General features: G+C 40.6%; 1 protein-coding gene across 3 annotated transcripts in view; it reads left to right on the top strand.

Moving 5' to 3' along the window:
• LOC139762366 (proton-coupled zinc antiporter SLC30A5-like) overlaps window positions 1-16,516 on the top strand; it is a 90,960-nt gene extending 74,444 nt beyond the window's left edge. For 2 of the 3 annotated variants that reach the window (XM_071687138.1, XM_071687139.1), the window contains exons 12-16: window positions 565-692; window positions 7,911-8,029; window positions 9,838-10,064; window positions 13,168-13,296; window positions 16,051-16,238. In XM_071687138.1, the coding sequence (XP_071543239.1) occupies window positions 565-692; window positions 7,911-8,029; window positions 9,838-10,064; window positions 13,168-13,296; window positions 16,051-16,215 (768 nt within the window). In that variant the 3' untranslated portion in view covers window positions 16,216-16,238. Of the gene's footprint in view, window positions 1-564; window positions 693-7,910; window positions 8,030-9,837; window positions 10,065-13,167; window positions 13,297-16,050 lie in introns of all 3 variants that reach the window. The other variant, XM_071687137.1, reaches the window with a different exon arrangement.
• The last annotated feature ends 11,433 nt before the right edge of the window (window positions 16,517-27,949 follow it).

Below are 27,949 nucleotides of genomic sequence, written 5' to 3'. Positions count from 1 at the left end.
TTCAACACTTCTACTTTATCTTGGATTGATATGGAGTGGTGTTTATGTTTGACACCTTGACTGACTCTCTCATATGTCTTAGAAGCCATAGCTAGGGTTAGATTTAAGCAAAATAAATTAAGAATCTCACAGAATTGTGGTATCACCACCAACAAGTACAGTGTAAAGATTGTAAATTGCACGCCCTACACACAACACCATCTGTGGCCGCCCAGTAAACTAGTCTGGTGGTCATGGTAATTTCAAGTCCCCTCATGTAATTTTGTTCGGACTAAAGGAGGTACCGAACCATCAGTTGCCTGAAATTCGGTGGTGTACCTGTATATGTCATGTATGCATGTGTATACATTGACATGTACATATGTATGTATATGTACATGTAAGTATGTGCATTTATGTATGTATGTTTGTATATGAATGGATGGGCCATTCTTCGTCTGTTCCCTGGCACTACCTCGCTGATGCAGGAAACCGCAATCAAATATGATGAGATAGTAAAATGAATATATATGCACATGTATATGTATATTTATTTATTAATCTCTTTAATCACAACTTCAACAGATTGGTTTGATGGTGCTGTATGAGGCTCTTGGACGACTCTATGAGCCACCAGAAGTGCACACAGAGAGATTACTAGCAGTTGCTGTCTGTGGATTAATTGTTAACCTCTTTGGCATCGTGTCCTTTAGGTAACTCTCATACAATATTCTATGGATGGAAACAAGGTTTATGTAGTTGATTTTTTTTTTTCTTTTATGTATGGAAAGCAATGTATATTTTCATCATGGGTGTAAACATATGAATTATTGATTGTCAGAATAGAGCAGAAGTTGTTATTTAGACTACTTTGAGGAAAAGAAAGTGGATCAGGAAGAAGGAAGAACTACCATCATAAAAGCATGGCTTTCAGACTGCAGGCCATGTTTATATGATGTCCTTGCAGAAAATAGGTAGATTGTTAGATGACCTAAGTGATGAAGAGCAACCTATATGACGTTTATCATTTTGTGAGGAAAGTGAATAAGATTAACATGAGAAATGTGAAAAAACAAGTTACCAAGAGAATGATTTTAACAGGATTACTTAAAAGGGAGGGAGGACTGCACAGAAAGCATCCCCACTAGCCTCACACTTGTGGAAGAAAAATTTTGTATGAGCTGCACTTGATATTCTCTTTATGCAATCATGGGGTGATGGAGGACTTTGATGACAGATGATAGGTAAAGAACTAGGTTATTTCTGTCCAAGGTCCTTATGTGTCAGCCACTCTATATGTCCTCACACTTACTTGTAGTTTGAATAATTTAATTTTTTTTCATGTCATGCCTGTGTATGATGAAAGAATACATTGTGACACAAGATCAAGATAAAGAAAAGATATAGATATCTCAATATTCTTTCCACCTACTAATCAATCTTTCTCACCCTGAGTTCTGATGGTAAACATATAATTTTTCCAAGTATATTTATGTGTGGATGTGTGGATCAGGTGTTTGCTTTGAAGAATGTATGTGAGAAATACTTAGAAAAGCAAATGGATTTGTATGTAGCATTTATGGATCTGGAGAAGGCTTATGATAGAGTTGATAGAGATGCTCTGTGGAAGGTATTAAGAATATATGGTGTGGAAGGCAAGTTGTTAGAAGCAGTGAAAAGTTTTTATCGAGGATGTAAGGCATGTGTACGTGTAGGAAGAGAGGAAAGTGATTGGTTCTCAGTGAATGTAGGTTTGCGGCAGGGGTGTGTGATGTCTCCATGGTTGTTTAATTTGTTTATGGATGGGGTTGTTAGGGAGGTGAATGCAAGAGTTTTGGAAAGAGGGGCAAGTATGAAGTCTGTTTGGGATGAGAGAACGTGGGAAGTGAGTCAGTTGTTCGCTGATGATACAGCGCTGGTGGCTGATTCATGTGAGAAACTGCAGAAGCTGGTGACTGAGTTTGGTAAAGTGTGTGAAAGAAGAAAGTTAAGAGTAAATGTGAACAAGAGCAAGGTTATTAGGTACAGTAGGGTTGAGGGTCAAGTCAATTGGGAGGTAAGTTTGAATGGAGAAAAACTGGAGGAAGTAAAGTGTTTTAGATATCTGGGAGTGGATCTGGCAGCGGATGGAACCATGGAAGCGGAAGTGGATCATAGGGTGGGGGAGGGGGCAAAAATCCTGGGAGCCTTGAAGAATGTGTGGAAGTCGAGAACATTATCTCGGAAAGCAAAAATGGGTATTTTTGAAGGAATAGTGGTTCCAACAATGATGTATGGTTGCGAGGCGTGGGTTATGGATAGAGTTGTGCGCAGGAGGGTGGGTGTGCTGGAAATGAGATGTTTGAGGACAATGTGTGGTGTGAGGTGGTTTGATCGAGTAAGTAATGTAAGGGTAAGAGAGATGTGTGGAAATAAAAAGAGCGTGGTTGAGAGAGCAGAAGAGGGTGTTTTGAAATGGTTTGGGCACATGGAGAGAATGAGTGAGGAAAGATTGACCAAGAGGGTATATGTGTCGGAGGTGGAGGGAACGAGGAGAAGTGGGAGACCAAATTGGAGGTGGAAAGATGGAGTGAAAAAGATTTTGTGTGATCGGGGCCTGAACATGCAGGAGGGTGAAAGGAGGGCAAGGAATAGAATGAATTGGATCGATGTGGTATACCAGGGTTGACGTGCTGTCAGTGGATTGAATCAGGGCATGTGAAGCATCTGGGGTAAACCATGGAAAGTTATGTGGGGCCTGGATGTGGAAAGGGAGCTGTGGTTTCGGGCATTATTGTATGACAGCTAGAGACTGAGTGTGAACAAATGGGGCCTTTGTTGTCTTTTCCTAGTGCTACCTCGCACACATGAGGGGAGAGGGGGATGGTATTCCATGTGTGGCGAGGTGGCGATGGGAATGAATAAAGGCAGACAGTGTGAATTGTGAGCATGGGTATATATGTATGTGTCTGTGTGTGTATATATATGTGTACATTGAGATGTATAGGTATGTATATTTGCATGTGTGGACGTGTATGTATATACATGTGTATGGGGGTGGGTTGGGCCATTTCTTTCATCTGTTTCCTTGCGCTACCTCGCAAACGCAGGAGACAGTGACAAAGCAAAATAAAAAAGAAAAAAAATTATGTTATTTACCACCAACACTGTGCCTGTGTATGATGCAAGAGTATAGTGTAAAAAACAAGCAAAGTAGAAAGAAGCATGTTATCCATACTTTCATTAGTTGCTATCAGAGATATAATCGTTACCTATTTGTACTGTACAGGGAGGGAATTGTACACTCATGGGGCCCCATCTGTTGAACATTTTCTACCATAATACAACTTTTTTGAGTTATGTATGTATATTGTTTGCATTAACCATTCTCTCTCTCTCTCTCTCTCTCTCTCTCTCTCTCTCTCTCTCTCTCTCTCTCTCTCTCTCTCTCTCTCTCTCTCTCTCTCTCTCTCTCTCTCTCTCACCACCATGATTGAACCTTAGGTCTGTGTATCTATGTAACTCTTCTCATTACATTCATCCACACTCTTATACAATACAAATACTTCTTTTCATCTTTTTTAACAAGTGTTGAGCTTAATTTCATGTTATTCCCTCTGCTTTATCCTTGTATCTCTCAAAGAACTATATACTGCCAGTATCATCAAAATGAATTAAAAACTTAAAAGGAGTGCTCAGGTCACACCTCGCTTTTCTTTCTTCCAAGATGGCAAATTGAAATCTACTAGCTTTTCCTTGTAACCCAGCTCCATTAATTCAGGTACCCTCTTTGTTGCCCTCCTCTGGATCTTCTCCATGAATTCTTTATGCTTCTTTAGGTATGGTGACCAAACCTGAGAAACATGTTTGATTTTTGCCTTATGTAGGACGTGAACAGCTTGCTAAATATTTCCCTATCCATAGACTTGGAACCTATTCTAAGATTTCCCACCAGACAGTTTGTGTCCTTAACTCTTATTCTAATGTATGGCTCTAGCAGCAGGTTAGGGATGTTGTTACTTCTAAGCCATTCTAACACACAGTATATAGAAGCTTATGTTCTGCTGGATAATTATCATTCTAAGGCCTTCTTTAACTTTACCCTATCTTCGTTACTTTACATTTTCTTGAGTTGAATTTCATCAGTCATGTATCAAACCAGCTTTGGAGCCTGTAAAGGTCTCTTTGCCTTTCAGCTATTAGGTTAGTGAAGGTGTTGTTTAGAGCTTAGTTTTGTTCTGTGATTTCTGTTGGAGAAGTGGGAGACCAAATTGGAGGTGGAAAGATGGAGTGAAAAAGATTTTGAGCGATCGGGGCCTGAACATGCAGGAGGGTGAAAGGTGTGCAAGGAATAGAGTGAATTGGAACGATTTGGTATACTGGGGTCAACGTGCTGTCAGTGGATTGAACCAGGACATGTGAAGTGTCTGGGATGCACCATGGAAAGTTTTGTGGGGCCTGGATGTGGAAAGGGAGCTGTGGTTTCGGTACAATATACGTGACAGCTAGAGACTGAATATGAGCAAAAGTGGCCTATGTTGTCATTTCCTAGCGTTACCTCGCATGCATTTGGGGGGAGGGAGTTGTCATTTCATGTGTGGCAGGGTGGCGACGGGAATGAATAAAGGCAGCAAGTATGAATTATGTACATTTGTATATATGTATATGTCTGTGTATGTATATATATATATATATGTATACGTTGAAATGTATAGGTATGTATATGTGCGTGTGTGGATGTGTATGTATATACATGTGTATGTGGGTGGGTTGGGCCATTCTTTCGTCTGTTTCCTTGCACTACCTCGCGGATGCGGGAGACAGTGACAAATTATGATAAATGAATAAATAAATATAGATGTAAGTGCCCATTTATTTATTTATTTATTTTACTTTGTCGCTGTCTCCCGCGTTAGCGAGGTCGCGCAAGGAAACAGACAAAAGAATGGCCCAACCCACCCACATATGTACACACATGTACATACACATATGCAGACATTACATACATAAGCTTGTACATATTCATACTTGCTTGCCTTCATCCATTCCTGTCGCTACCCCGCCCCACTGGAAAACAGCATCGCTATCCCTTGCTTCAGCAAGGTAGTGCCAGGAAAACAGACGAAAAAGGCCTCATTCATTCTCACTCAGACTCTAGGTGTTATGTGTAATGCTCTGAAACCACAGCTCCCTATCAACATCCAGGCCTCACAGACCTTTCCATGGTTTACCCCAGACTTTTCACATGCCCTTAGTTCAGTCCATTGATAGCACATCAACCCCATTATACTACATCATTCATATTCACTCTATTTCTTGCACTCCTCTCACCCTCCTGCATGTTAAGGTCACGATTGCTCAAAATCTTTTTCACACCATCCTTCCACCTCCAATTTGGTCTCCTGCTTCTTCTTGTTCCCTCCACCTCTGACACATATATCCTCTTTGTCAACCTTTTCTCATTCATTCTCTTCATATATCCAAACCATTTCAACACACCCTCTTCTGCTCTTTCATTCACACTCTTTTTATTATCACACCTCTTTCTTACACTTTCATTACTTACTTGATGAAAACCATCCCACACCACATTTTCTCTTAAAACATTTTCATTTGCATCACCTCCAGACCACTCTATATAGCCTTTATGTATAGCCCATGCCTTGCATCCATATAATATTGGTGGGACAACTATGCCTTGAAAGATATTATTCTTATCCTCTCAGATAACATTCTACCCACATTCTTCATTGCTTCCAGAACATTTGCCTCCCTCACCCACCCTATGATGTTTCCACTTTCATGGTTCATTTGATGCTGTGTCCTGCCAGGTGTCTGAAACATTTCACTTCTTCCAAGTTTTCTCCATCCAAACTCATACCCCAACTAACCTGTCTCTCAACCATACTAAACCTAATAACCTTGCTTTTATTCACATTTACTTTCAACTTCCTCCTTTTACACACTTTTCCAAACTGAGTCACCAACTTCTGCAGTTTCTCATTCGAATCTGCCACCAGTACTGTATCATCAACAAACAACATGTGACCTATTTTCCAGGCCCTCTCATCCTCCACAGATTGCATGGTTACCCCTCTCTCCTGGACTCTTGTATTTACCTCCCTCACCACCGTATCCATAAACAAATTGAACAACCATGGTGACATCACGTAGAACAACCATAGTGACATCACATACCCTTGCCACAGACCAGCCTTCACTTGGAGCCATTCACTCTTCTCTCTTCCCATTTGTACACATTCCTTGATAAAGACATCTTAATGCTTCTAGTAGCTTTCCTCCCACACTATATTCCTAAGACCTTTTACAATGCATCTCTTTCAACCCTATCATATGCTTTCTCTTGATCGATACACCCTCCATACAAATCCATCTGTTTCTCTAAGTATTTTTTACCAATTTTTAAAGCAAACACCTGATCCTTACATCTTCTACCACCTCTGAAACTACACTTCCTCCCCAGTCTGATGCTCTGTACATGCCTACACCCTTTCAGTCAGTACCTTTCCATAAAACTTGCCAGGTAAACTAAACAAAGTTACACCTCTGCAGTTTGAACACTGACCTTTATCCCCTATACCTTTGCATGGTGGCACGATACATGCATTTCACCCATCCTCAGGCACTGTACCATAATCCATCCATAAATTGAAAATGCTTACAAACCAGTCAACAACAGAGTCACCCCCTCTCTTAATAAATTCAATTGCGATACTATTAACTCCAAAATGTTGGAGGAAGTGAAGTGTTTTCAATACCTGGGAGTAAACTTGACAGTGAATGGAACCACGGAAGTGGGAGCAAGTCTTAGGGTGGATGAGGGGGCAAAAGTTCTGGGAATGCTGGAGAATGTGTGGAGAATGTTATGTGGGAAAGAAAAATGGAAATATTTGATTGTATGATAGTTCCTACAATATTATATGGATGTGAGGTATGATTTATAGATACGGCTGTGAGGAGGAGGATGGATATATTGGAAATGAAATGTTTGAGGATAATATGTCGTGTGGGTAAGTAAGTAATGAGAGGGTAAGAGAAAGGTGTAGTAATAAAAAGAGTGTGGTTGAGAGAGTTGAAGAGGGTGTGCTGAAATGGTTTTGACATATGGAGAAAATGAGTGAGGAAAGGTTGTCAAATAGGATATGGGTCAGAATTGGAGGGAACAAGGAGAACTGAGAGACCAAATTAGAGTTGGAAGAGTGAAGTGAAAAAGATTTTGAGCAATTGGGACCTAAACATGCTGGAGGGTAAAATGTGTGCTTGGGATAGAGTGAACTGGAATGATGTCACATACAGGGGTCAATGTGCTGTCATTAGAGTGAACTATGGTATGTGAAGCATCTGGAGTAAACCATGGAAAGGTCTGTGGGGCCTGGTTGTGGATAGGGAGCTGTGGTTTTGATGCATTACGCAGAACACCTAGAGAATGGACGTGGCCTGTCTTCGTCTGTTCCTGCCGCTACCTCACTAACGCGGGATATAGCAATCAAGTTTGAAAGAAAAAGATATATTCAGAGACTGTTGTATACATGGGGATGGGAAGAAAGAATACTACTTGCATATCTCCAGTGTTTCATGAATGTTAAGTGTGGGGTGGGATATGGAATGGAAATCTTCACCTCCTGTATAATTTTTTTTCCAAAAGTAGCAACATATGACAGAGCTAAGGGATGAGTTTTTAAATGCTTAATTACATATATATATATATATATATATATATATATATATATATATATATATATATATATATATATATATATATATATATATTGTCTTTTCCTGATGCTACCTTGGTAAGGTGGAGAACAAGTGAATAGGTTTGAAAAAATAATCTGGAGATGACTGGTGAACCCCATTCCCTTATCATTATGTACATCATTTTTGTTTTTATATAGAAGCAATTCATAAATTTAGGTTGATTTTTTTTTCAGTCATACTCATTCCCATGGTTACTCAAATGGTAGCAGCCAGAACCATGGTCATAATGGCAGTCATGGTCATCAGATGAGCACACATGGACATATCCATAACATCAATGCTAATATGCAAGGTATGTGAATCATAATCTTTCCTAAGTACTGTACACTCTGTGCTTTTAATTCAAACACTCATTTTACTAACATTGCAGTTTAGGAAATATATGTTATCAAAACTTTTATGAACTGTGGTAATCTGTTCAGAGTATTCCGCAAAAACTCAAGGTCTTAAACATTATATATTGTTAAGATATTTGATTGGTTCTCAGTGAATGTAGGTTTGTGGCAGGGGTGTGTGATGTCTCCATGGTTGTTTAATTTGTTTATGGATGGGGTTGTTAGGGAGGTGAATGCAAGAGTTTTGGAAAGAGGGGCAAGTATGAAGTCTGTTCGGGATGAGAGAGCTTGGGAAGTGAGTCAGTTGTTCGCTGATGATACAGCGCTGGTGGCTGATTCATGTGAGAAACTGCAGAAGCTGGTGACTGAGTTTGGTAAAGTGTGTGAAAGAAGAAAGTTAAGAGTAAATGTGAATAAGAGCAAGGTTATTAGGTACAGTAGGGTTGAGGGTCAAGTCAATTGGGAGGTAAGTTTGAATGGAGAAAAACTGGAGGAAGTAAAGTGTTTTAGATATCTGGGAGTGGATCTGGCAGTGGATGGAATCATGGAAGAGGAAGTGGATCATAGGGTGGGGGAGGGGGCGAAAATCCTGGGAGCCTTGAAGAATGTGTGGAAGTCGAGAACATTATCTCGGAAAGCAAAAATGGGTATGTTTGAAGGAATAGTGGTTCCAACAATGTTGTATGGTTGCGAGGCGTGGGCTATGGATAGAGTTGTGCACAGGAGGATGGATGTGCTGGAAATGAGATGTTTGAGGACAATGTGTGGTGTGAGGTGGTTTGATCGAGTAAGTAACGTAAGGGTAAGAGAGATGTGTGGAAATAAAAAGAGCGTGGTTGAGAGAGCAGAAGAGGGTGTTTTGAAATGGTTTGGGCACATGGAGAGAATGAGTGAGGAAAGATTGACCAAGAGGATATATGTGTCGGAGGTGGAGGGAACGAGGAGAAGTGGGAGACCAAATTGGAGGTGGAAAGATGGAGTGAAAAAGATTTTGTGTGATCGGGGCCTGAACATGCAGGAGGGTGAAAGGAGGGCAAGGAATAGAATGAATTGGATCGATGTGGTATACCGGGGTTGACGTGCTGTCAGTGGATTGAATCAGGGCATGTGAAGCGTATGGGGTAAACCATGGAAAGCTGTGTAGGTATGTATATTTGCGTGTGTGGACGTGTATGTATATACATGTGTATGGGGGTGGGTTGGGCCATTTCTTTCGTCTGTTTCCTTGCGCTACCTCGCAAATGCGGGAGACAGCAACAAAGCAAAAAAAAAAAAGAAGAAAAAGATATTTGATACCAGTAGTAAGAAGCCTTTGTGAAGAAAGCAGTCTTTTGGTTTAGCTGTGACAGGTGAAAAGGAAGTTAGTGGCCTTTTCCTGTATTTTAGAAGGAAAAAGTAATTAGGATGTTCCATCAGTGTGAAAGCATAATTGAATTTGAAGAAAACCCATCTATAGAAATTTGGGAACAAGAAGGGATACAGATATGGGAAATATCAAATGTCAAATGATTTCATTGTTTAGCAGGTAAAAGTGAAAATATGAATTAATGCTGCATACAGAAGAATTGGACCTTTAAAATCTTTCTTGTGTACTTCTTAACTTGTGGACATGCACAAATGATTAATATTCTTATATGATTAATATTCTTATGGGTGGGTTATTTCATGAGGTGAGAACAAGATAAAAGCAACTTATTAAATACAAGAAAAGTCAGATTGATATTGAATTTGATTTTCATAAATATAGCTCCTTTTATTATTGCAGGTGTATTCCTTCACATATTTGCTGACACTCTTGGTAGTGTGGCTGTTATCATCTCCTCCTTGTTGATTGATTGGTATGGATGGTTTGTAGCAGATCCACTGTGTTCATTGATCCTGTCTGGTCTCATCTTAGCATCTGTTTTACCACTGTTAAAGGATTCAGCATCTGTGCTTTTACTTAGGGTACCAACTGGCATTGAGGAGGCTGCCAAAACTTGTATAGATAAGGTTAGTGACTTTATAAAACCTTTTGTAACAAATTAAGCAAAGCGATTATCAGGATATGATATAAAAACATTTTTATTTTGTCTAATTGCTTCTCTTTACATAGTGAGGTAGCATCAGTAACAGATGAACTTTAGCATCATTTGCACACATCCTGTCTCTACCTGTTCTATATAATGTATTGAATCTACAACCAAGCCCCACAGACTGTTCCAGGGTTTATGCTGACTGCTTCAAATACCATGGTTTAGCCTATTGATGACTCATAGCTTTTCATATACCATATCAATCCAATTCACTTCATCCCTTGCATGCTTCTCACCCTCGTGATTGTTCAAGGCCTCAATACCCTAAAGCCCCGCCTCACTCCATCTTTCCAATTTCTTCATTTCTGTCACTCCTTTGCTTCCTCTACATCTGATGTGTAGATTCCTCTGCCTTTGTCCAAACCATTTCAGCACACCCATTAGCTTTCTCAGACTGCTCTGACAAACACTTTTTCACAGTCATGCCTTACATGATCAACTTGCTTCACACTACATATTGGCCTCAGGCATATATGTTTCAACATGTCCACCCTCTTCCTTTCTTTTGCATTTAAGGCGCATGATGTACATACGTACAACAGCTTCTGAAGCCTTCCACCAGAGGCATATCACATGAAAACAGCAACTGATTCATTTCCCATTCCCCCTAACCCTTAGCATGCCACAGACCAGTCCATCACTCTAAGACCCTTGTTTTCACCCTATTTACCACCTGTCCATAAACAACAAAAGTCACACATCCCAGATGCATACCCACCCCCACTCTGAACCTATTACTCTTTTCCCCTCCTACTCACACACATGCTTTGCTCTCTTATTAAAAAATCCCCACTGCATTTAATAACTTTCCATTTACCTCATATATTAATAGAACCTTCTGCAAGGTCTCTCTTTCATCCTCATATTGCAGTTTCTTCAGATCCATTAATGCCTAATAATTCACTCTTATCCCTCTAGTATTTCTGTCATATTGTTCAAAGCAAACACTAGTTCCTCACATTCTCTACCTCCCCTGAAGCCACATTGCTCCTCCCCATTCAGATGTTTTGTGAACATCACCACCCTCGCAGTCACTGGGCCAGATATACTCAGCATACTTATTCCCCTATAATTTGAGGATTATACTTAACAGCTAGAGAGTGGATTTGAGAAATTGAGGCTATTTCGTCATCTGTTCCTGATGCTACCTCACCAATGCAAAAAATGACAGACATGTATGAAAAAAAGAGCATTCATATATGTCCCCTTTGCCTTTATATAGGGGCACTGCATATGCATTCTGTTTGTTGTGTGGCACTTCATCTTAGGCTATACAAATGATAAAAAGTTTAACAAGCAAATTATAATCACAATCACCTTGCCTTGAGGACAACGAAATCCCATTCACTCCTGCTGCTTTTCCACACTTCATCTTGGACAAGGTTTCTGCTGCCTCTTCCCTTTTCACTCCACCCTTTGCCTGGATTCTTTCATTCTGCATGCCACCTTTTCCCAAACACATTACATCTACCATCCAGTCATCTAACATATGCATCAGTCCTTTAGAATACTCACTCCATCTCTTTTTTCACCTCTCTGATGGCTTTTACCAGTTCCCCATCTGCTCTCCTCTGTCCTCACATTTTTACCTCCTTTTGAAATATCTTTTCCCTGAAGTTCATCAACACTCTCTCACCTTATCTCTCATTTGCCCTCTTTTTCATCTTTTGTACCTTTCTATGATCTCCTACCACTTTCTCTTGTACTACTACTAATCTCATACCTCTTCTCACCAGATATTGTCCATATATTTACTCTTTTTCATTAGCAATTAATTTTCTTTGTTTTACCTATGTCCACATCTCACTGTTTGCATGCCATACCTGTTCATGGAAGCACTGCTACCCTAAATACTTTCCACTCCCTGGTTTTATTTACTTTCACCTTATACAGATCTTCACCCAGTCTATCTTGGGATCTCAGCACAAAGGTCTCTTTACTAGGCTTACTCGCCTTCACCACTTCCTTCACCTGATGACAACCTTTAAGTTTTTATAACAGATTGATGACTTGGACAGTGAGAGATGTAGGGATAGAGTAACCAGAGGGCATAACATGAAATTAGGTAAGAAACTTGTTAAAAAAGATGTAAGATGTATTTCTATTGTATAAAGGGCTGGATGAATAGAACAGAATGACTGAGGACATACTTAATGCAGACAGCATGCAGTATGAATTTATATGAATGTAGAAAGTGTAAAACTCCCTCCCCATACACTACAGATAGGTAATTATACATGTTATTTTGCCCTTGCCTTCAAGAAGTGATCTGTCATCCCACATTCCACTCCTTTAAGCACATTCACATCCAATAACATCTACTATGCACACTTCTCATTTAGCACATACTCCAATAATGCCTTATATGCTTATGCATATTTAGATATGTACTTTTTAAACAAAGATACCTCTTCACTATTCCTCTTTCAGCATGCACCTTAGCAAGGTCTTCCTCATTTTGATTCACAACTGGCAAACTCATGCCCTGAAATTATACCCTCACATGCTATACTTGCATTCTTCTGATCCTCACATGAAGATTCCCATGCATCAAAATTGCAAAAGCACTCACTCACCTCCCACAAAACACCCCTATCTGCTTCACTCTTCTCACAACCAAGTACATAAGCACTAACAATCTTCCATCTCTCCATCATTCTAGCTCATTCAGTTTTGAACTCACTTCCGTACATGTAATACAGTCCCATGTAACTCAGTCCTCCAGCTCCTCAATTGTCCAGTCCTTCACTGTTGTCCTCATACTAACCCTAGATTTTATTCCCTGAACATTTGCAAACCACTGTACCCTTCCCCTTTCACTTTGTTTCACTAAGAGCCAAGAAAAAGAAGTTCTCTGCATTAAACATATGCCTGTCTTTCTCTTCTTCTTATACAGACATTCAGCTGAGCCTTTGAAGACAAATCCTGATAAGGCTTTTGCTTGTGATTAGAAATAGGGTTTACAATAGCTTTATAATTTTGAATTTACTGAGGAAAAGATGTTACTTTCTCTCCAACAGATCCTGGAAATAGAACATGTTGTGAGTTGTAAAGACCCTCGGTTTTGGCAACATTCTGGAGATGTATTTGTGTCAACAGTAGTGGTGCAGTGCAGAAGTGAAATTTCAGAACAACGTATCATTCATATTGTAAGTGTAAGCAGTTTAGACGTGAAAGTAGAGCAATAAGCTTAAACATAGGGTGCTGTGAGTCTTCTTTTCTCACCTATGGACTGAGGTCTATGAGTATCAGAGAGAGCAGTTGCTCACAGTAGGGTTGAAACACAATTTTATTCCTCAAATAGAGTGCATACATCAGGATTTCACCCTCTTTAAACCGCCATAGTATACATGATGACAATTATTGTTTTTGTATAGAGACTCTGTAACCATACAGCATCCCACCCTGGGTCATGGTATAACTGAACTGAATCTTTTTCTTTTGACTGATTGGTGATAATTAACTGTAATTACTTTGATCTGTTTTTAGGGGGACATTTACCAGCCAGGTGTTCTAATGTTCCAGAGTTCATCACAAGATTGGCTCTCCTGACAAGAGAACACCTTAATTTTCTGGATAGGAGTAGATGGTTCATTCAGGCAGTACAATAATGGGAGGAGTAACCGTGGGAAAGAAGTTATTGGTGTTATTGGTATGATATCATCCTTCAAAGACTTTTAATGATCCAGAATGGTGATAACAATGAAATAACAGTCAGGGTGGTACTATATTTATATCTCTGATACCTGTTCCCTTCTGGAACCCCCTCAAGGGAGTGGCCACAGCAATAGAGTCTCCATAACTAATGAATTTAGGATGGTACGTGAAGCAGTAAACCAGACAGAATGACAAATAAACAATTTTTTTTTTTTTTTTTCTTTGTCGCTGTTTCCCGCGTTTGCGAGGTAGCACAAGGAAACAGACGAAAGAAATGGACCAACCCACCCCCATACACATGTATATACATACACGTCCACACACGCAAATATACATACCTACACAGCTTTCCATGGTTTACCCCAGACGCTTCACATGCCCTGATTCAATAAAATAAACAATATAAAAGTAAATTCACCATTGTAGTCCTTGAAAAGTTGCTGTGTCATCAGTATTATAGATAACAGTTGACAGTTTTGTCACCAGGCTTCTTTTATCAAGATTTTTTCTACCTTACATAGTGATAGAATGATTATTATTTTGTTTTAATTCTGTTATATTTACTATTCTTAACTGTTCTTAACGCTACCTCACTAACACGGGAAATGGCCAATAGTTTGAAAGAAAAAGAAAGATATTTACTATGTCATATATTCTATGAGTAAAATCAATAAAGATATAATACAAATATAAGCTGAAGTAGGAAAATTTTGGTTTAACAGTAACATCTATTTAAACTTTGCAATACCAACCCCTCTCATGCCTGAAGGCAACCATCTATGGTAGAGGCAAGCAGCATTCAGAAATTTGAAACGTTGTATGCCTAAAGAGAATGTTTAAGAGATGGAGCCCCACAACTGTAAAACTCCCACTCCATGCAGTACAAATTGGTAATTACAATGGTACAGCAGAGTATACTACTTTCCATGCATTGTGGCTTTGAATTTTTGTTTTTAAAGTAATTTATTTTTACAGAGTAATCCTTTAGTTTTTGTTGTATGTTTAAATATCGTAAAGTTTTAAATAGATAGGCTCTTCGGGTTTTCATTGTGATGGGAGCCATAGACTTTTGTTATGGTTGACTAGTTGGCCTGCCCAGAAGCATATCATACCTATGTTTTATGTAGGTTTGTGTTTTATTGTAGAGGTGCTGTGTATTGGAATGACCCATGAACTGATTGTCATTCATGAGGCATCTCCTGAATCTTATGCTTTTATGGATATGTTTGCAAGGGCTGTCATGAATTGTTAGGACAATAGTTCACTTGGTTGAAGCATTCAGTTCTTAAGGGAATGGTCCACTAAATGGCTTCCTCCACAGATCTAAGTACCTTCAGTTGATGCTTCTGTCAAAATCATTTCATAAACTTACGTCAGTGGAAAAGTGAGGATAGACTCTGAGGCCAAAAGTTTCCATACTTTTATTAATACACTAATGATTGTACAAGGGAAACAAGTGTGAGGGTGTCTAGTCTGGGATAGAGACCTTCTTGGATCCTCAAAAGATCTTTGATTGTAAGTAGTGCACAAACTTTTACATTTCATTGTTGACCAAGTGCAGTAGATCCTAACAGAATCTTGGTGGTTCATTTATGTAGGAAACAGAGAACTGAAGCTTTTGTTGTGAGCCAAGGCAATGCCTATGCATTTTATTAGATAGCTCAGTTGTCTTTCAGAGATTAGTGTCTTGGAGAAGGAGGTTCTCAGTTATGTGAAAAAAATATGTCCTCACTCCCTTTCTTGGAGACTTGTTTGCCGCCTGATAGTTCAAGTTGAACAACACTCCCATGGAGCTTGATGATGTCCCATGAGCAGTTTTTCCTGTTTTTTAACCTTCCCTGCCTCCCCGCCTTTATCTTTTTTTACTTTTGGCTCTTACATCTCTTAATTGCCTTGTTTGTGCAAACAATCTTCAAAATATGGGAACTTTGAGCAGTCTGGTGGCAGTTCCTGATTGGCCCATAAGGGCCCCATCAAGATGAGCATTTTTTCGTGCTTTTCATCGTCATTTCCAAATGATGAGAAAGTCTCAAGCTTTTGCACCAGGAGAAAGGCTGAACAAGTTGTAACTGATATATTACCAGAGATATTTCCTTAATGCTTGTGAGAAACCACCTTGGCAAGAGAAGTTTTACAACATTGAGAGCCTACATTTTCCTCAGGTTTAGCTTAAGATAGTTAACATAAATAAATTTTATGCATAATCATTCTAGGTATTTCATACCTTGAATCCTTATATCTTTCAGGTAACGGGAATTCTTCAAGAAGCAGGTTTCACCCAAATGACTGTAGAAGTGGAAGTATTGCCTGGAACCGACTCTGTTGTTGAATGTCCCCCATCCCAGTGGGGCTTGGGAACATTAGTCAAAACTCAGCAGAACCCTTATCCAAATTGTATTAAAGATGTCTAAACTTAGATTAAACTTGAATGTTATAGTGATTTTTCTTTCTTCTGTGGTGTCTCCCATGAGCATGAGATTCTCTTGGACATGCTCTTAGAAAAACAGAGATTAAACCCTCTCACCTTTAGTTTTTTTATGGGGACTACAGGATTTCCTCACCCTTAACCATCCATTGTAGCTGCAGCTAGTTTGTTTCAGGCCCAACTTTGGTTAGTCAGACTGCCACAAAGGTGACAATGACCTACTCACTCCTGGCTGTCCAGCAGCTCACAAGTCTTGAGGATTATGAATAAAAAGACTTCTGGTAAAACAGTGGCTTTTAGTGTCCCATAGGTCAGTATCCTTTTTCACTCATTTCTAAATTTCACTATTTGATTTATTAAGAGAATGGTGCACTATATCCATGCTTTGATCAGTGTTTTAGGATGATTATTTTACTTCATACGTATTCGTTGTTTCCCATGTTAGTGAGGTAGCATCAAGAATAGATAACTGAGCCTTAGAGGGGAAAATCCTTACTTGGCCCCCTTCTGGGTTCCTTCTTTTGGAAAAGGAAAACAGGAGGGGAGGATTTCCAGCTCTCTGCTCCCACCCCATTTGTACAACATGCAGAGATTACATTTTTTTTTTAACTTTCCTAAAAAAGGAACAGAGAAGGGGGCTAAGTGAGGATATTCCCTCTAAGGCTCAGTCCTCTGTTCTTAATGCTACCTCACTAACACAGGAAATGGCAAATACGTATAATAAGAATATATATATGTATCGTATTCATATCTATTTATGATACTTAATATCTGTTTCCTGCATCAGCAAGGTAGCACCAGGAAACAGATGAAGAATGGCCCATCCACTCATATACATATATTTATTATTTTTTTTATTTTGCTTTGTCGCTGTCTCCCGTGCCTGCGAGGTAGCGCAAGGAAACAGGCAAAAGAAATGGCCCAACCCACCCCCACACACATGCACACACACACACGTCCACACACGCAAACATACACACCCACACATCCCAACGCACACACATATATACACACACAGACACACACATATACACACATGCACACAATTCACACTGTCTGCCCCTACTCATCCCCATCGCCACCCCGCCACACACGGAATAACATCCCCCTCCCCCCTCATGTGCGCGAGGCAGCGCCAGGAAAAGACAACAAAGGCCCCATTCGCTCACACTCAGTCTCTAGCTGTCATGCAATAATGCCCGAAACCACAGCTCCCTTTCCACATCAAGGCCCCACAGAACTTTCCATGGTTTACCCCAGACGCTTCACATGCCAATTCAATCCATTGACAGCACATCGACCCCGGTATACCACATCGATCCAATTCACTCTATTCCTTGCCCACCTTTCACCCTCCTGCATGTTCAGGCCCCAATCACTCAAAATCTTTTTCACTCCATCTTTCCACCTCCAATTTGGTCTCCCACTTCTCGTTCCCTCCACCTCCGACACATATATCCTCTTCGTCAATCTTTCCTAACTCATTCTCTCCATGTGCCCAAACCATTTCAAAACACCCTCTTCTGCTCTCTCAACCATGGCCATACATCTCTCTTACCCTTACATTACTTACTCGATCAAACCACCTCACACCACATATTGTCCTCAAACATCTCATTTCCAGCACATCCACCCTCCTGCGCACAACTCTATCCATAGCCCACGCCTCGCAACCATAATGTTCTTGACTTCCACACATTCTTCAAGGCTCCCAGGATTTTCGCCCCCTCCCCCACCCTATGATTTACTTCCACTTCCATGGTTCCATCCGCTGCCAGATCCACTCCCAGATATCTAAAACACTTTACTTCCTCCAGTTTTTCTCCATTCAAGCTTACCTCCCAATTGACTTGACCCTCAACCCTACTGTACCTAATAACCTTGCTCTTATTCACATTTACTCTTAACTTTCTTCTTTCACACACTTTACCAAACTCAGTCACCAGCTTCTGCAGTTTCTCACATGAATCAGCCACCAGCGCTGTATCATCAGCAAACAACAACTGACTCACTTCCCAAGCTCTGTCATCTCCAACAGACTGCATACTTGCCCCTCTTTCCAAAACTCTTGCATTCACCTCCCTAACAACCCCATCCATAAACAAATTAAACAACCATGGAGACATCACACACCCCTGCCGCAAACCTACATCCGCTGAGAACCAATCACTTTCCTCTCTTACACATGCCTTACACATGCCTTACATCCTCGATAAAAACTTTTCAATGCTTCTAACAACTTGCCTCCCACACCATATATTCTTAGTACCTTCCACAGAGCATCTCTATCAACTCTATCATATGCCTTCTCCAGATCCATAAATGCTACATACAAATCCATTTGCTTTTCTAAGTATTTCTCACATACATTCTTCAAAGCAAACACCTGATCCACACATCCTCTACCACTTCTGAAACCACACTGCTCTTCCCCAATCTGATGCTCTGTACATGCCTTCACCCTCTCAATCAATACCCTCCCATTTAATTTACCAGGAATACTCAACAAACTTATACTTCTGTAATTTGAGCACTTTGTACACTGGCACTATGCAAGCATTCCGCCAACCCTCAGGCACCTCACCATGAATCATACATACATTAAATAACCTTACCAACCAGTCAACAATACAGTCACCCCCTTTTTTAATAAATTCCACTGCAATACCATCCAAACCTGCTGCCTTGCTGGCTTTCATCTTCCGCAACACTTTTACTACCTCCTCTCTGTTTACCAAATCATTTTCCCTAACCCTCTCACTTTGCACACCACCTCAACCAAAACACCCTATATCTGCCACTCTATCATCAAACACATTCAACAAACCTTCAAAATACTCACTCCATCTCCTATATATATATATATATATATATATATATATATATATATATATATATATATATATATTTTTTCTTTGCCGCTGTCTCCTGCGTTTGCGAGGTAGCACAAGGAAACAGACGAAAGAAATGGCCCAACCCACCCCATACACATGTATATACATACGTCCATACACGCAAATACACATACCTACACAGCTTTCCATGGTTTACCCCAGATGCTTCTCATGCCCTGATTCAATCCACTGACGGCACGTCAACCCCGGTATACCACATTGATCCAATTCACTCTATTCCTTGCCCTACTTTCACCCTCCTGCATGTTCAGGCCCCGATCACACAAAATCTTTTTCACTCCATCTTCCCACCTCCAATTTGGTCTCCCACTTCTCCCCGTTCCCTCCACCTCCGACACATATATCCTCTTGGTCAATCTTTCCTCACTCATTCTCTCCATGTGCCCAAACCATTCAAAACACCTTCTTCTTCTCTCTCAACCACGCTCTTTTTATTTCCACACATCTCTCTTACCCTTACGTTACTTACTCGATCAAACCACCTCACACCACACATTGTCCTCAAACATCTCATTTCCAGCACATCTATCCTCCTGCGCCCAACTCTATCCATAGGCCACGCCTCGCAACCATACAACATTGTTGGAACCACTATTCCTTCAAACATACCCATTTTTGCTTTCCGAGATAATGTTCTCGACTTCCACACATTCTTCAAGGCTCCCAGAATTTTCGCCCCCTCCCCCACCCTATGATCCACTTCCGCTTCCATGGTTCCATCCGCTGCCAGATCCACTCCCAGATATCTAAAACACTTTACTTCCTCCAGTTTTTCTCCATTCAAACTTACCTCCCAATATATATATATATATATATATATATATATATATATATATATATATATATATATATATATATATATATATATATATATATTTATGTATAAAGTTGATGGAGAGAGATGGGTCATTATTGGTGCATATGCACCTGGGCATGAGAAGAAAGATCATGAGAGGCAAGTGTTTTGGGAGCAGCTGAATGAGTGTGTTAGTGGTTTTGATGCACGCGACTGGGTTATAGTGATGGGTGATTTGAATGCAAAGGTGAGTAATGTGGCAGTTGAGGGAATAATTGGTATACATGGGGTGTTCAGTGTTTTAAATGGAAATGGTGAAGAGCTTGTAGATTTATGTGCTGAAAAAGGACTGGTGATTGGGAATACCTGGTTTAAAAAGCGAGATATACATAAGTATACTTATGTAAGTTGGAGAGATGGCCAGAGAGCGTTATTGGATTACGTGTTAATTGACAGGCGCGCGAAAGAGAGACTTTTGGATGTAAATGTGCTGAGAGGTGCAACTGGAGGGATGTCTGATCATTATCTTGTGGAGGCTAAGGTGAAGATTTGTATGGGTTTTCAGAAAAGAAGAGAGAATGTTGGGGTGAAGAGGGTGGTGAGAGTAAGTGAGCTTGGGAAGGAGACTTGTGTGAGGAAGTACCAGGAGAGACTGAGTACAGAATGGAAAAAGGTGAGAACAATGGAAGTAAGGGGAGTGGGGGAGGAATGGGATGTATTTAGGGAATCAGTGATGGATTGCGCAAAAGATGCTTGTGGCATGAGAAGCGTGGGAGGTGGGTTGATTAGAAAGGGTAGTGAGTGGTGGGATGAAGAAGTAAGAGTATTAGTGAAAGAGAAGAGAGAGGCATTTGGATGATTTTTGCAGGGAAAAAATGCAATTGAGTGGGAGATGTTTAAAAGAAAGAGACAGGAGGTCAAGAGAAAGGTGCAAGAGGTGAAAAAGAGGGCAAATGAGAGTTGGGGTGAGAGAGTATCATTAAATTTTAGGGAGAAGGGGTGAGAGAGTATCATTAAATTTTAGGGAGAATAAAAAGATGTTCTGGAAGGAGGTAAATAAAGTGCGTAAGACAAGGGAGCAAATGAGAACTTCAGTGAAGAGTGCTAATGGGGAGGTGATAACAAGTAGTGGTGATGTGAGAAGGAGATGGAGTGAGTATTTTGAAGGTTTGTTGAATGTGTTTGATGATAGAGTGGCAGATATAGGGTGTCTTGGTCGAGGTGGTGTGCAAAGTGAGAGGGTTGGGGAAAATGATTTGGTAAACAGAGAAGAGTTAGTAAAAGCTTTGCAGAAGATGAAAGCCGGCAAGGCAGCAGGTTTGGATGGTATTGCAGTGGAATTTATTAAAAAAGGGAGTGACTGTATTGTTGACTGGTTGGTAAGGTTATTTGATGTATGTATGACTCATGGTGAGGTGCCTGAGGATTAGCGGAATGCGTGCATAGTGCCATTGTACATAGGCAAAGGGGATAAGAGTGAGTGCTCAAATTACAGAGGTATAAGTTTGTTGAGTATTCCTGGTAAATTATATGGGAGGGTATTGATTGAGAGGGTGAAGGCATGTACAGAGCATCAGATTGGGGAAGAGCAGTGTGGTTTCAGAAGTGGTAGAGGATGTGTGGATCAGGTGTTTGCTTTGAAGAATGTATGTGAGAAATACTTAGAAAAGCAAATGGATTTGTATGTAGCATTTATGGATCTGGAGAAGGCATATGATAGAGTTGATAGAGATGCTCTGTGGAAGGTATTAAGAATATATGGTGTGGGAGGCAAGTTGTTAGAAGCAGTGAAAAGTTTTTATCGAGGATGTAAGGCATGTGTACGTGTAGGAAGAGAGGAAAGTGATTGGTTCTCAGTGAATGTAGGTTTGCGGCAGGGGTGTGTGATGTCTCCATGGTCGTTTGATTTGTTTATGGATGGGGTTGTTAGGGAGGTGAATGCAAGAGTTTTGGAAAGAGGGGCAAAAATGAAGTCTGTTGTGGATGAGAGTGCTTGAGAAGTGAGTCAGTTGTTGTTCGCTGATGATACTGCGCTGGTGGCTGATTCATGTGAGAAACTGCAGAAGCTGGTGACTGAGTTTGGTAAAGTGTGTGAAAGAAGAAAGTTAAGAGTAAATGTGAATAAGAGCAAGGTTATTAGGTACGGTAGGGTTGAGGGTCATGTCAATTGGGAGGTAAGTTTGAATGGAGAAAAACTGGAGGAAGTAAAGTGTTTTAGATATTTGGGAGTGGATCTGGCAGCGGATGGAACCATGGAAGCGGAAGTGAATCATAGGGTGGGGGAGGGGACGAAAATCCTGGGAGCCTTGAAGAATGTGTGAAAGTCGAGAACATTATCTCGGAAAGCAAAAATGGGTATGTTTGAAGGAATAGTGGTTCCAACAATGTTGTATGGTTGCGAGGCGTGGGCTATGGATAGAGTTGTGCGCAGGAGGGTGGATGTGCTGGAAATGAGATGTTTGAGGACAATGTGTGGTGTGAGGTGGTTTGATCGAGTAAGTAATAATGTACGGGTAAGAGAGATGTGTGGAAATAAAAAGAGCGTGGTTGAGAGAGCAGAAGAGGGTGTTTTGAATGGTTTGGGCACATGGAGAGAATGAGTGAGAAAAGATTGACGAAGAGGATATATGTGTCGGAGGTGGAGGGAACGAGGAGAAGTGGGAGACCAAATTGGAGGTGGAAAGATGGAGTGAAAAAGATTTTGAGTGATCGGAGCCTGAACATGCAGGAGGGTGAAAGGCAGGCAAGGAATAGAGTGAATTGGATCGATGTGGTATACCGGGGTTGACGTGCTGTCAGTGGATTGAATCAGGGCATGTGAAGCGTCTGGGGTAAACCATGGAAAGCTGTGTGGGGCCTGGATGTGGAAAGGGAGCTGTGGTTTCGGGCATTATTTGCATGACAGCTAGAGACTGACTGTGACGAATGAGGCCTTTGTTGTCTTTTCCTAGCGCTACCCCGCACACATAAGGGGGGAGGGGGATGGTATTCCATGTGTGGCGAGGTGGCGATAGGAATGAATAAAGGCAGACAGTGTGAATTGTGTGCATGGGTATATATGTATGTGTCTGTGTGTGTATATATATGTGTACATTGAGATGTATAGGTATGTATATTTGCGTGTGTGGATGTGTGTGTACATACATGTGTATGGGGGTGGGTTGGGCCATTTCTTTCATCTGTTTCCTTGCGCTACCTCGCAAACGCGGGAGACAGCGACAAAGCAAAATAAAATAAATGAATAATAATATATATATTCCTATGAGTCCACAGGGAAAATGAAACATGATATGTTCCCAAGTGCACTTTCGTGTAATAATCACATCATCAGGGAAATGCACCGAAACCACAGCTCCCTTTCCACATCCAGGCCCCACAAAACTTTCATTGATTTACCCCAGACACTTCACATGCATTGGTTCAATCCATTGACAGCACATCAACCTCAGTATACCACATCGTTCCAATTCACTGTAGTCTTTGCATGTTTCACCCTCCTGTTTGTTCAGGCCCCACTCGCTCAAAATCTTTGTCACTCCATCCTTCCACCTCCAGTTTGGTCTCCCACTTCTCCTCGTTCCCTCCACCTCTGACACATATATCCTCTTTGTCAATCATTCCTCACTCATTCTCACCAAAGCACAGAGGGTTAGAAGTTCTTCACCTTATCTTTCTTAGTGAATATCTTAGAGAATCTATGATGCTTGTGATGCACCAGTTGAAGAGAGCAGATTTTTCCACTTTTCATAACCTAATTTTTTGTCTTGTCTTTGCAGCACTCTTCTAGATGTCCATTAGTTATGTATTATTTACATATTTGTTATACTACAAACTTACTTTGGATCTTATGCTTCACAGAAGTATGTAATTTTTTGTGTGTAATAACTAGAGAGAGTAAATCAGTTTCATGCACAGCTTTAATGAAGAATTATGAAGATGATAATAGCTCAAAGCTCTTCTTAAACACCGTAGAGAAAAATTTTGTGATATAATGAAAAATGAATCAGGAGAAATTAGCTTCCTATCTAATCATTTGAAATATGAAAATTCCCAGTGTTGTTATTGGAAAGAGATATCTGATGGCCATAAAGAGAATAAAGGTTATACTGCATATGGTGTAGAGTTGTAATTCTCTGACTTGTATCTCACCTGACGATGTGATCATTACCTGAAAGTGTACTTGGGAACATAACATGTTTCATTTTCCTTGTGTTTATCAGCAAATATTTGATGTAGGCTGTTTATAGTGCCTGTTCCTAAAGCAGTAAACAAACTAACAACCCTATAACATGAATCATACATTCATGTACATTTAGGTTTCTGTGGTGCTGTAAATAGTGTTACTGACCATGAGTCAGAACATGACAGCCCATGGTCTGCCTTGTATGGGTTTGAATCCTAGGTGTGGCAGTCGACTGACATCCAACCCTAGTGTTCATCCTTCCCTTGGGGCTGTTCGATTTATGGGAAGCTGGCTGAGAATGGGTAAATTATGGTAAATAATGTACCTTATAGATGCATAGTATATAGAAAGGAAGACAATGCAATCATAACACAAGTATACAAAGACACTAAATTTTGCATATTGAATTTTATCTTTTACTTAACCAGCAGCACATCTTGATAAGCAGATATATTAGATGATGTATCAAAATACTACAGATGGAGGGAAAAGCTTTTATATTCACAAATATGTATTTTACCAGCATTTGGAACAACAGCATGTTTATGACCAACTGATTGAGAGAAGATGTGTTGAAATGGTTTGGACATATGGAGAGAATGAGTGAGGAAAGATTGACAAAGAGGATATATGTGTCAGAGGTGGAAGGAACAAAAAGAAGCAGGAGACCAAATTGGGGGTGGAAAGATGGAGTGAAAGAGATTTTGAGCGATTGGGACTTGAACTTACAGGTGGGTGAGAGGCGTGCAAGGAATAGAGTGAATTGAAAGGATGTGGTATAGCGGGGTTGATGTGCTGTCAATGGACAGCACATTTTTCAAAGCTCCCAGAACTTTCGCCCCCTCCCCCACCCTGTGACTCACTTCCGCTTCCATGGTTTCATTCATATATATATATATATATATATATATATATATATATATATATATATATATATATATATATATATATTTTTTTTTTTTTTTTTGCTTTGTCGCTGTCTCCCGCGTTTGCGAGGTAGCGCAAGGAAACAGACGAAAGAAATGGCCCAACCCACCCCCATACACATGCCTTGATTCAATCCACTGACAGCACGTCAACCCCGGTATACCACATCGCTCCAATTCACTCTATTCTTTGCCCTCCTTTCACCCTCCTGCATGTTCAGGCCCCGATCACACAAAATCTTTTTCACTCCATCTTTCCACCTCCAATTTGGTCTCCCTCTTCTCCTCGTTCCCTCCACCTCCGACACATATATCCTCTTGGTCAATCTTTCCTCACTCATTCTCTCCATGTGACCAAACCATTTCAAAACACCCTCTTCTGCTCTCTCAACCACGCTCTTTTTATTTCCACACATCTCTCTTGCCCTTACGTTACTTACTCGATCAAACCACCTCACACCACACATTGTCCTCAAACATCTCATTTCCAGCACATCCATCCTCCTGCGCACAACTCTATCCATAGTCCACGCCTCGCAACCATACAGCATTGTTGGAACCACTATTCCTTCAAACATACCCATTTTTGCTTTCCGAGATAATGTTCTCGACTTCCACACATTCTTCAAGGCTCCCAGAATTTTCGCCCCCTCCCCCACCCTATGATCCACTTCCGCTTCCATGGTTCCATCCACTGCCAGATCCACTCCCAGATATCTAAAACACTTTACTTCCTCCAGTTTTTCTCCATTCAAACTTACCTCCCAATTGACTTGACCCTCAACCCTACTGTACCTAATAACCTTGCTCTTATTCACATTTACTCTTAACTTTCTTCTTTCACACACTTTACCAAACTCATATATATATATATATTCATTTTTTTTTTTTTTCATACTATTCGCCATTTCCCGCGATAGCGAGGTAGTGTTAAGAACAGAGGACTGGGCCTTTGAGGGAATATCCTCACCTGGCCCCCTTCTCTGTTCCTTCTTTGGAAAAATTAAAAAAAAAAAACGAGAGGGGAGGATTTCCAGCCCCCCGCTCCCTTCCCTTTTAGTCGCCTTCTACGACACGCAGGGAATACGTGGGAAGTATTCTTTCTCCCCTATCCCCAGGGATATATATATATATATATATATATATATATATATATATATATATATATATATATATATATATATATATATTCTTTTTCTTTCATACTATTCGCTACTTCCCGCATTAGCGAGGTAGCGTTGAGAACAGAGGACTGGGCCTTTGAGGGAATATCCTCACCTGGCCCCCTTCTCTGTTCCCTCTTTTGGAAAAAAAAGAAAGAAAAAAAAGTGAGAGGGGAGGATTTCCAGCCCCCAGCTCCCTCCACTTTTATCCCTGGGAATAGGGGAGAAAGAATACTTCGCACGTATTCCCTGCGTGTCGTATATATATACATATATATATATATATATATATATATATATATATATATATATATATATATATATATATATATATATATTGGAAAGAGGGGCAAGTATGAAGTCTGTTGTGGATGAGAGAGCTTGGGAAGTGAGTCAGTTGTTGTTCGCTGATGATACAGCGCTGGTGGCTGATTCATGTGAGAAACTGCAGAAGCTGGTGACTGAGTTTGGTAAAGTGTGTGAAAGAAGAAAGTTAAGAGTAAATGTGAATAAGAGCAAGGTTGTTAGGTACAGTAGGGTTGAGGGTCAAGTCAATTGGGAGGTAAGTTTGAATGGAGAAAAATGGAGGAAGTAAAGTGTTTTAGATATCTGGGAGTGGATCTGGCAGCGGATAGAACCATGGAAGCGGAAGTGAATCATAGGGTGGGGGAGGGGGCGAAAATCCTGGGAGCCTTGAAGAATTCCACAATGTGGAAGTCGAGAACATTATCTCGGAAAGCAAAAATGGGTATGTTTGAAGGAATAGTGGTTCCAACAATGTTGCATGGTTGCGAGGCGTGGGCTATGGATAGAGTTGTGTGCAGGAGGATGGATGTGCTGGAAATGAGATGTTTGAGGACAATGTGTGGTGTGAGGTGGTTTGATCGAGTAAGTAATGTAAGGGTAAGAGAGATGTGTGGAAATAAAAAGAGCGTGGTTGAGAGAGCAGAAGAGGGTGTTTTGAAATGGTTTGGGCACATGGAGAGAATGAGTGAGGAAAGATTGACCAAGAGGATATATGTGTCGGAGGTGGAGGGAACGAGGAGAAGTGGAAGACCAAATTGGAGGTGGAAAGATGGAGTGAAAAAGATTTTAAGTGATCGGGGCCTGAACATGCAGGAGGGTGAAAGGCGGGCAAGGAATAGAGTGAATTGGATCGATGTGGTATACCAGGGTTGACGTGCTGTCAGTGGATTGAATCAGGGCATGTGAAGCGTCTGGGGTAAACCATGGAAAGTTGTGTGGGGCCTGGATGTGGAAAGGGAGCTGTGGTTTCGGGCATTATTGCGTGACAGCTAGAGACTGAGTGTGAACGAATGGGGCCTTTGTTGTCTTTTCCTAGTGCTACCTCGCACACATGAGGGGGGAGGGAGATGGTATTCCATGTGTGGCGAGGTGGCGATGGGAATGAATAGGGGCAGGCAGTGTGAATTGTGTGCATGGGTATATATGTATGTGTCTGTGTGTGTATACATATGTGTACATTGAGATGTATAGGTATGTATATTTGCGTGTGTGGGCGTGTGTGTGCGTACATTGTGTATGGGGTGGGTTTTGCCATTTCTTTCGTCTGTTTCCTTGCGCTACCTCGCAAACGCGGGAGACAGCGACAAAGCAAAATAAAAAAAAATAAGAAAAAATAAAAATATACATATATATATATATATATATATATATATATATATATATATATATATATATATATATATATCCCAGGGGATAGGGAAGAAAGAATAC

This window comes from Panulirus ornatus, chromosome 43, assembly GCF_036320965.1.
Source record: "Panulirus ornatus isolate Po-2019 chromosome 43, ASM3632096v1, whole genome shotgun sequence".
Taxonomy (NCBI): domain Eukaryota; kingdom Metazoa; phylum Arthropoda; class Malacostraca; order Decapoda; family Palinuridae; genus Panulirus; species Panulirus ornatus.
Note: the sequence above shows the minus strand (reverse complement) of the source record. Positions and strands in the feature narration are given on the sequence as shown.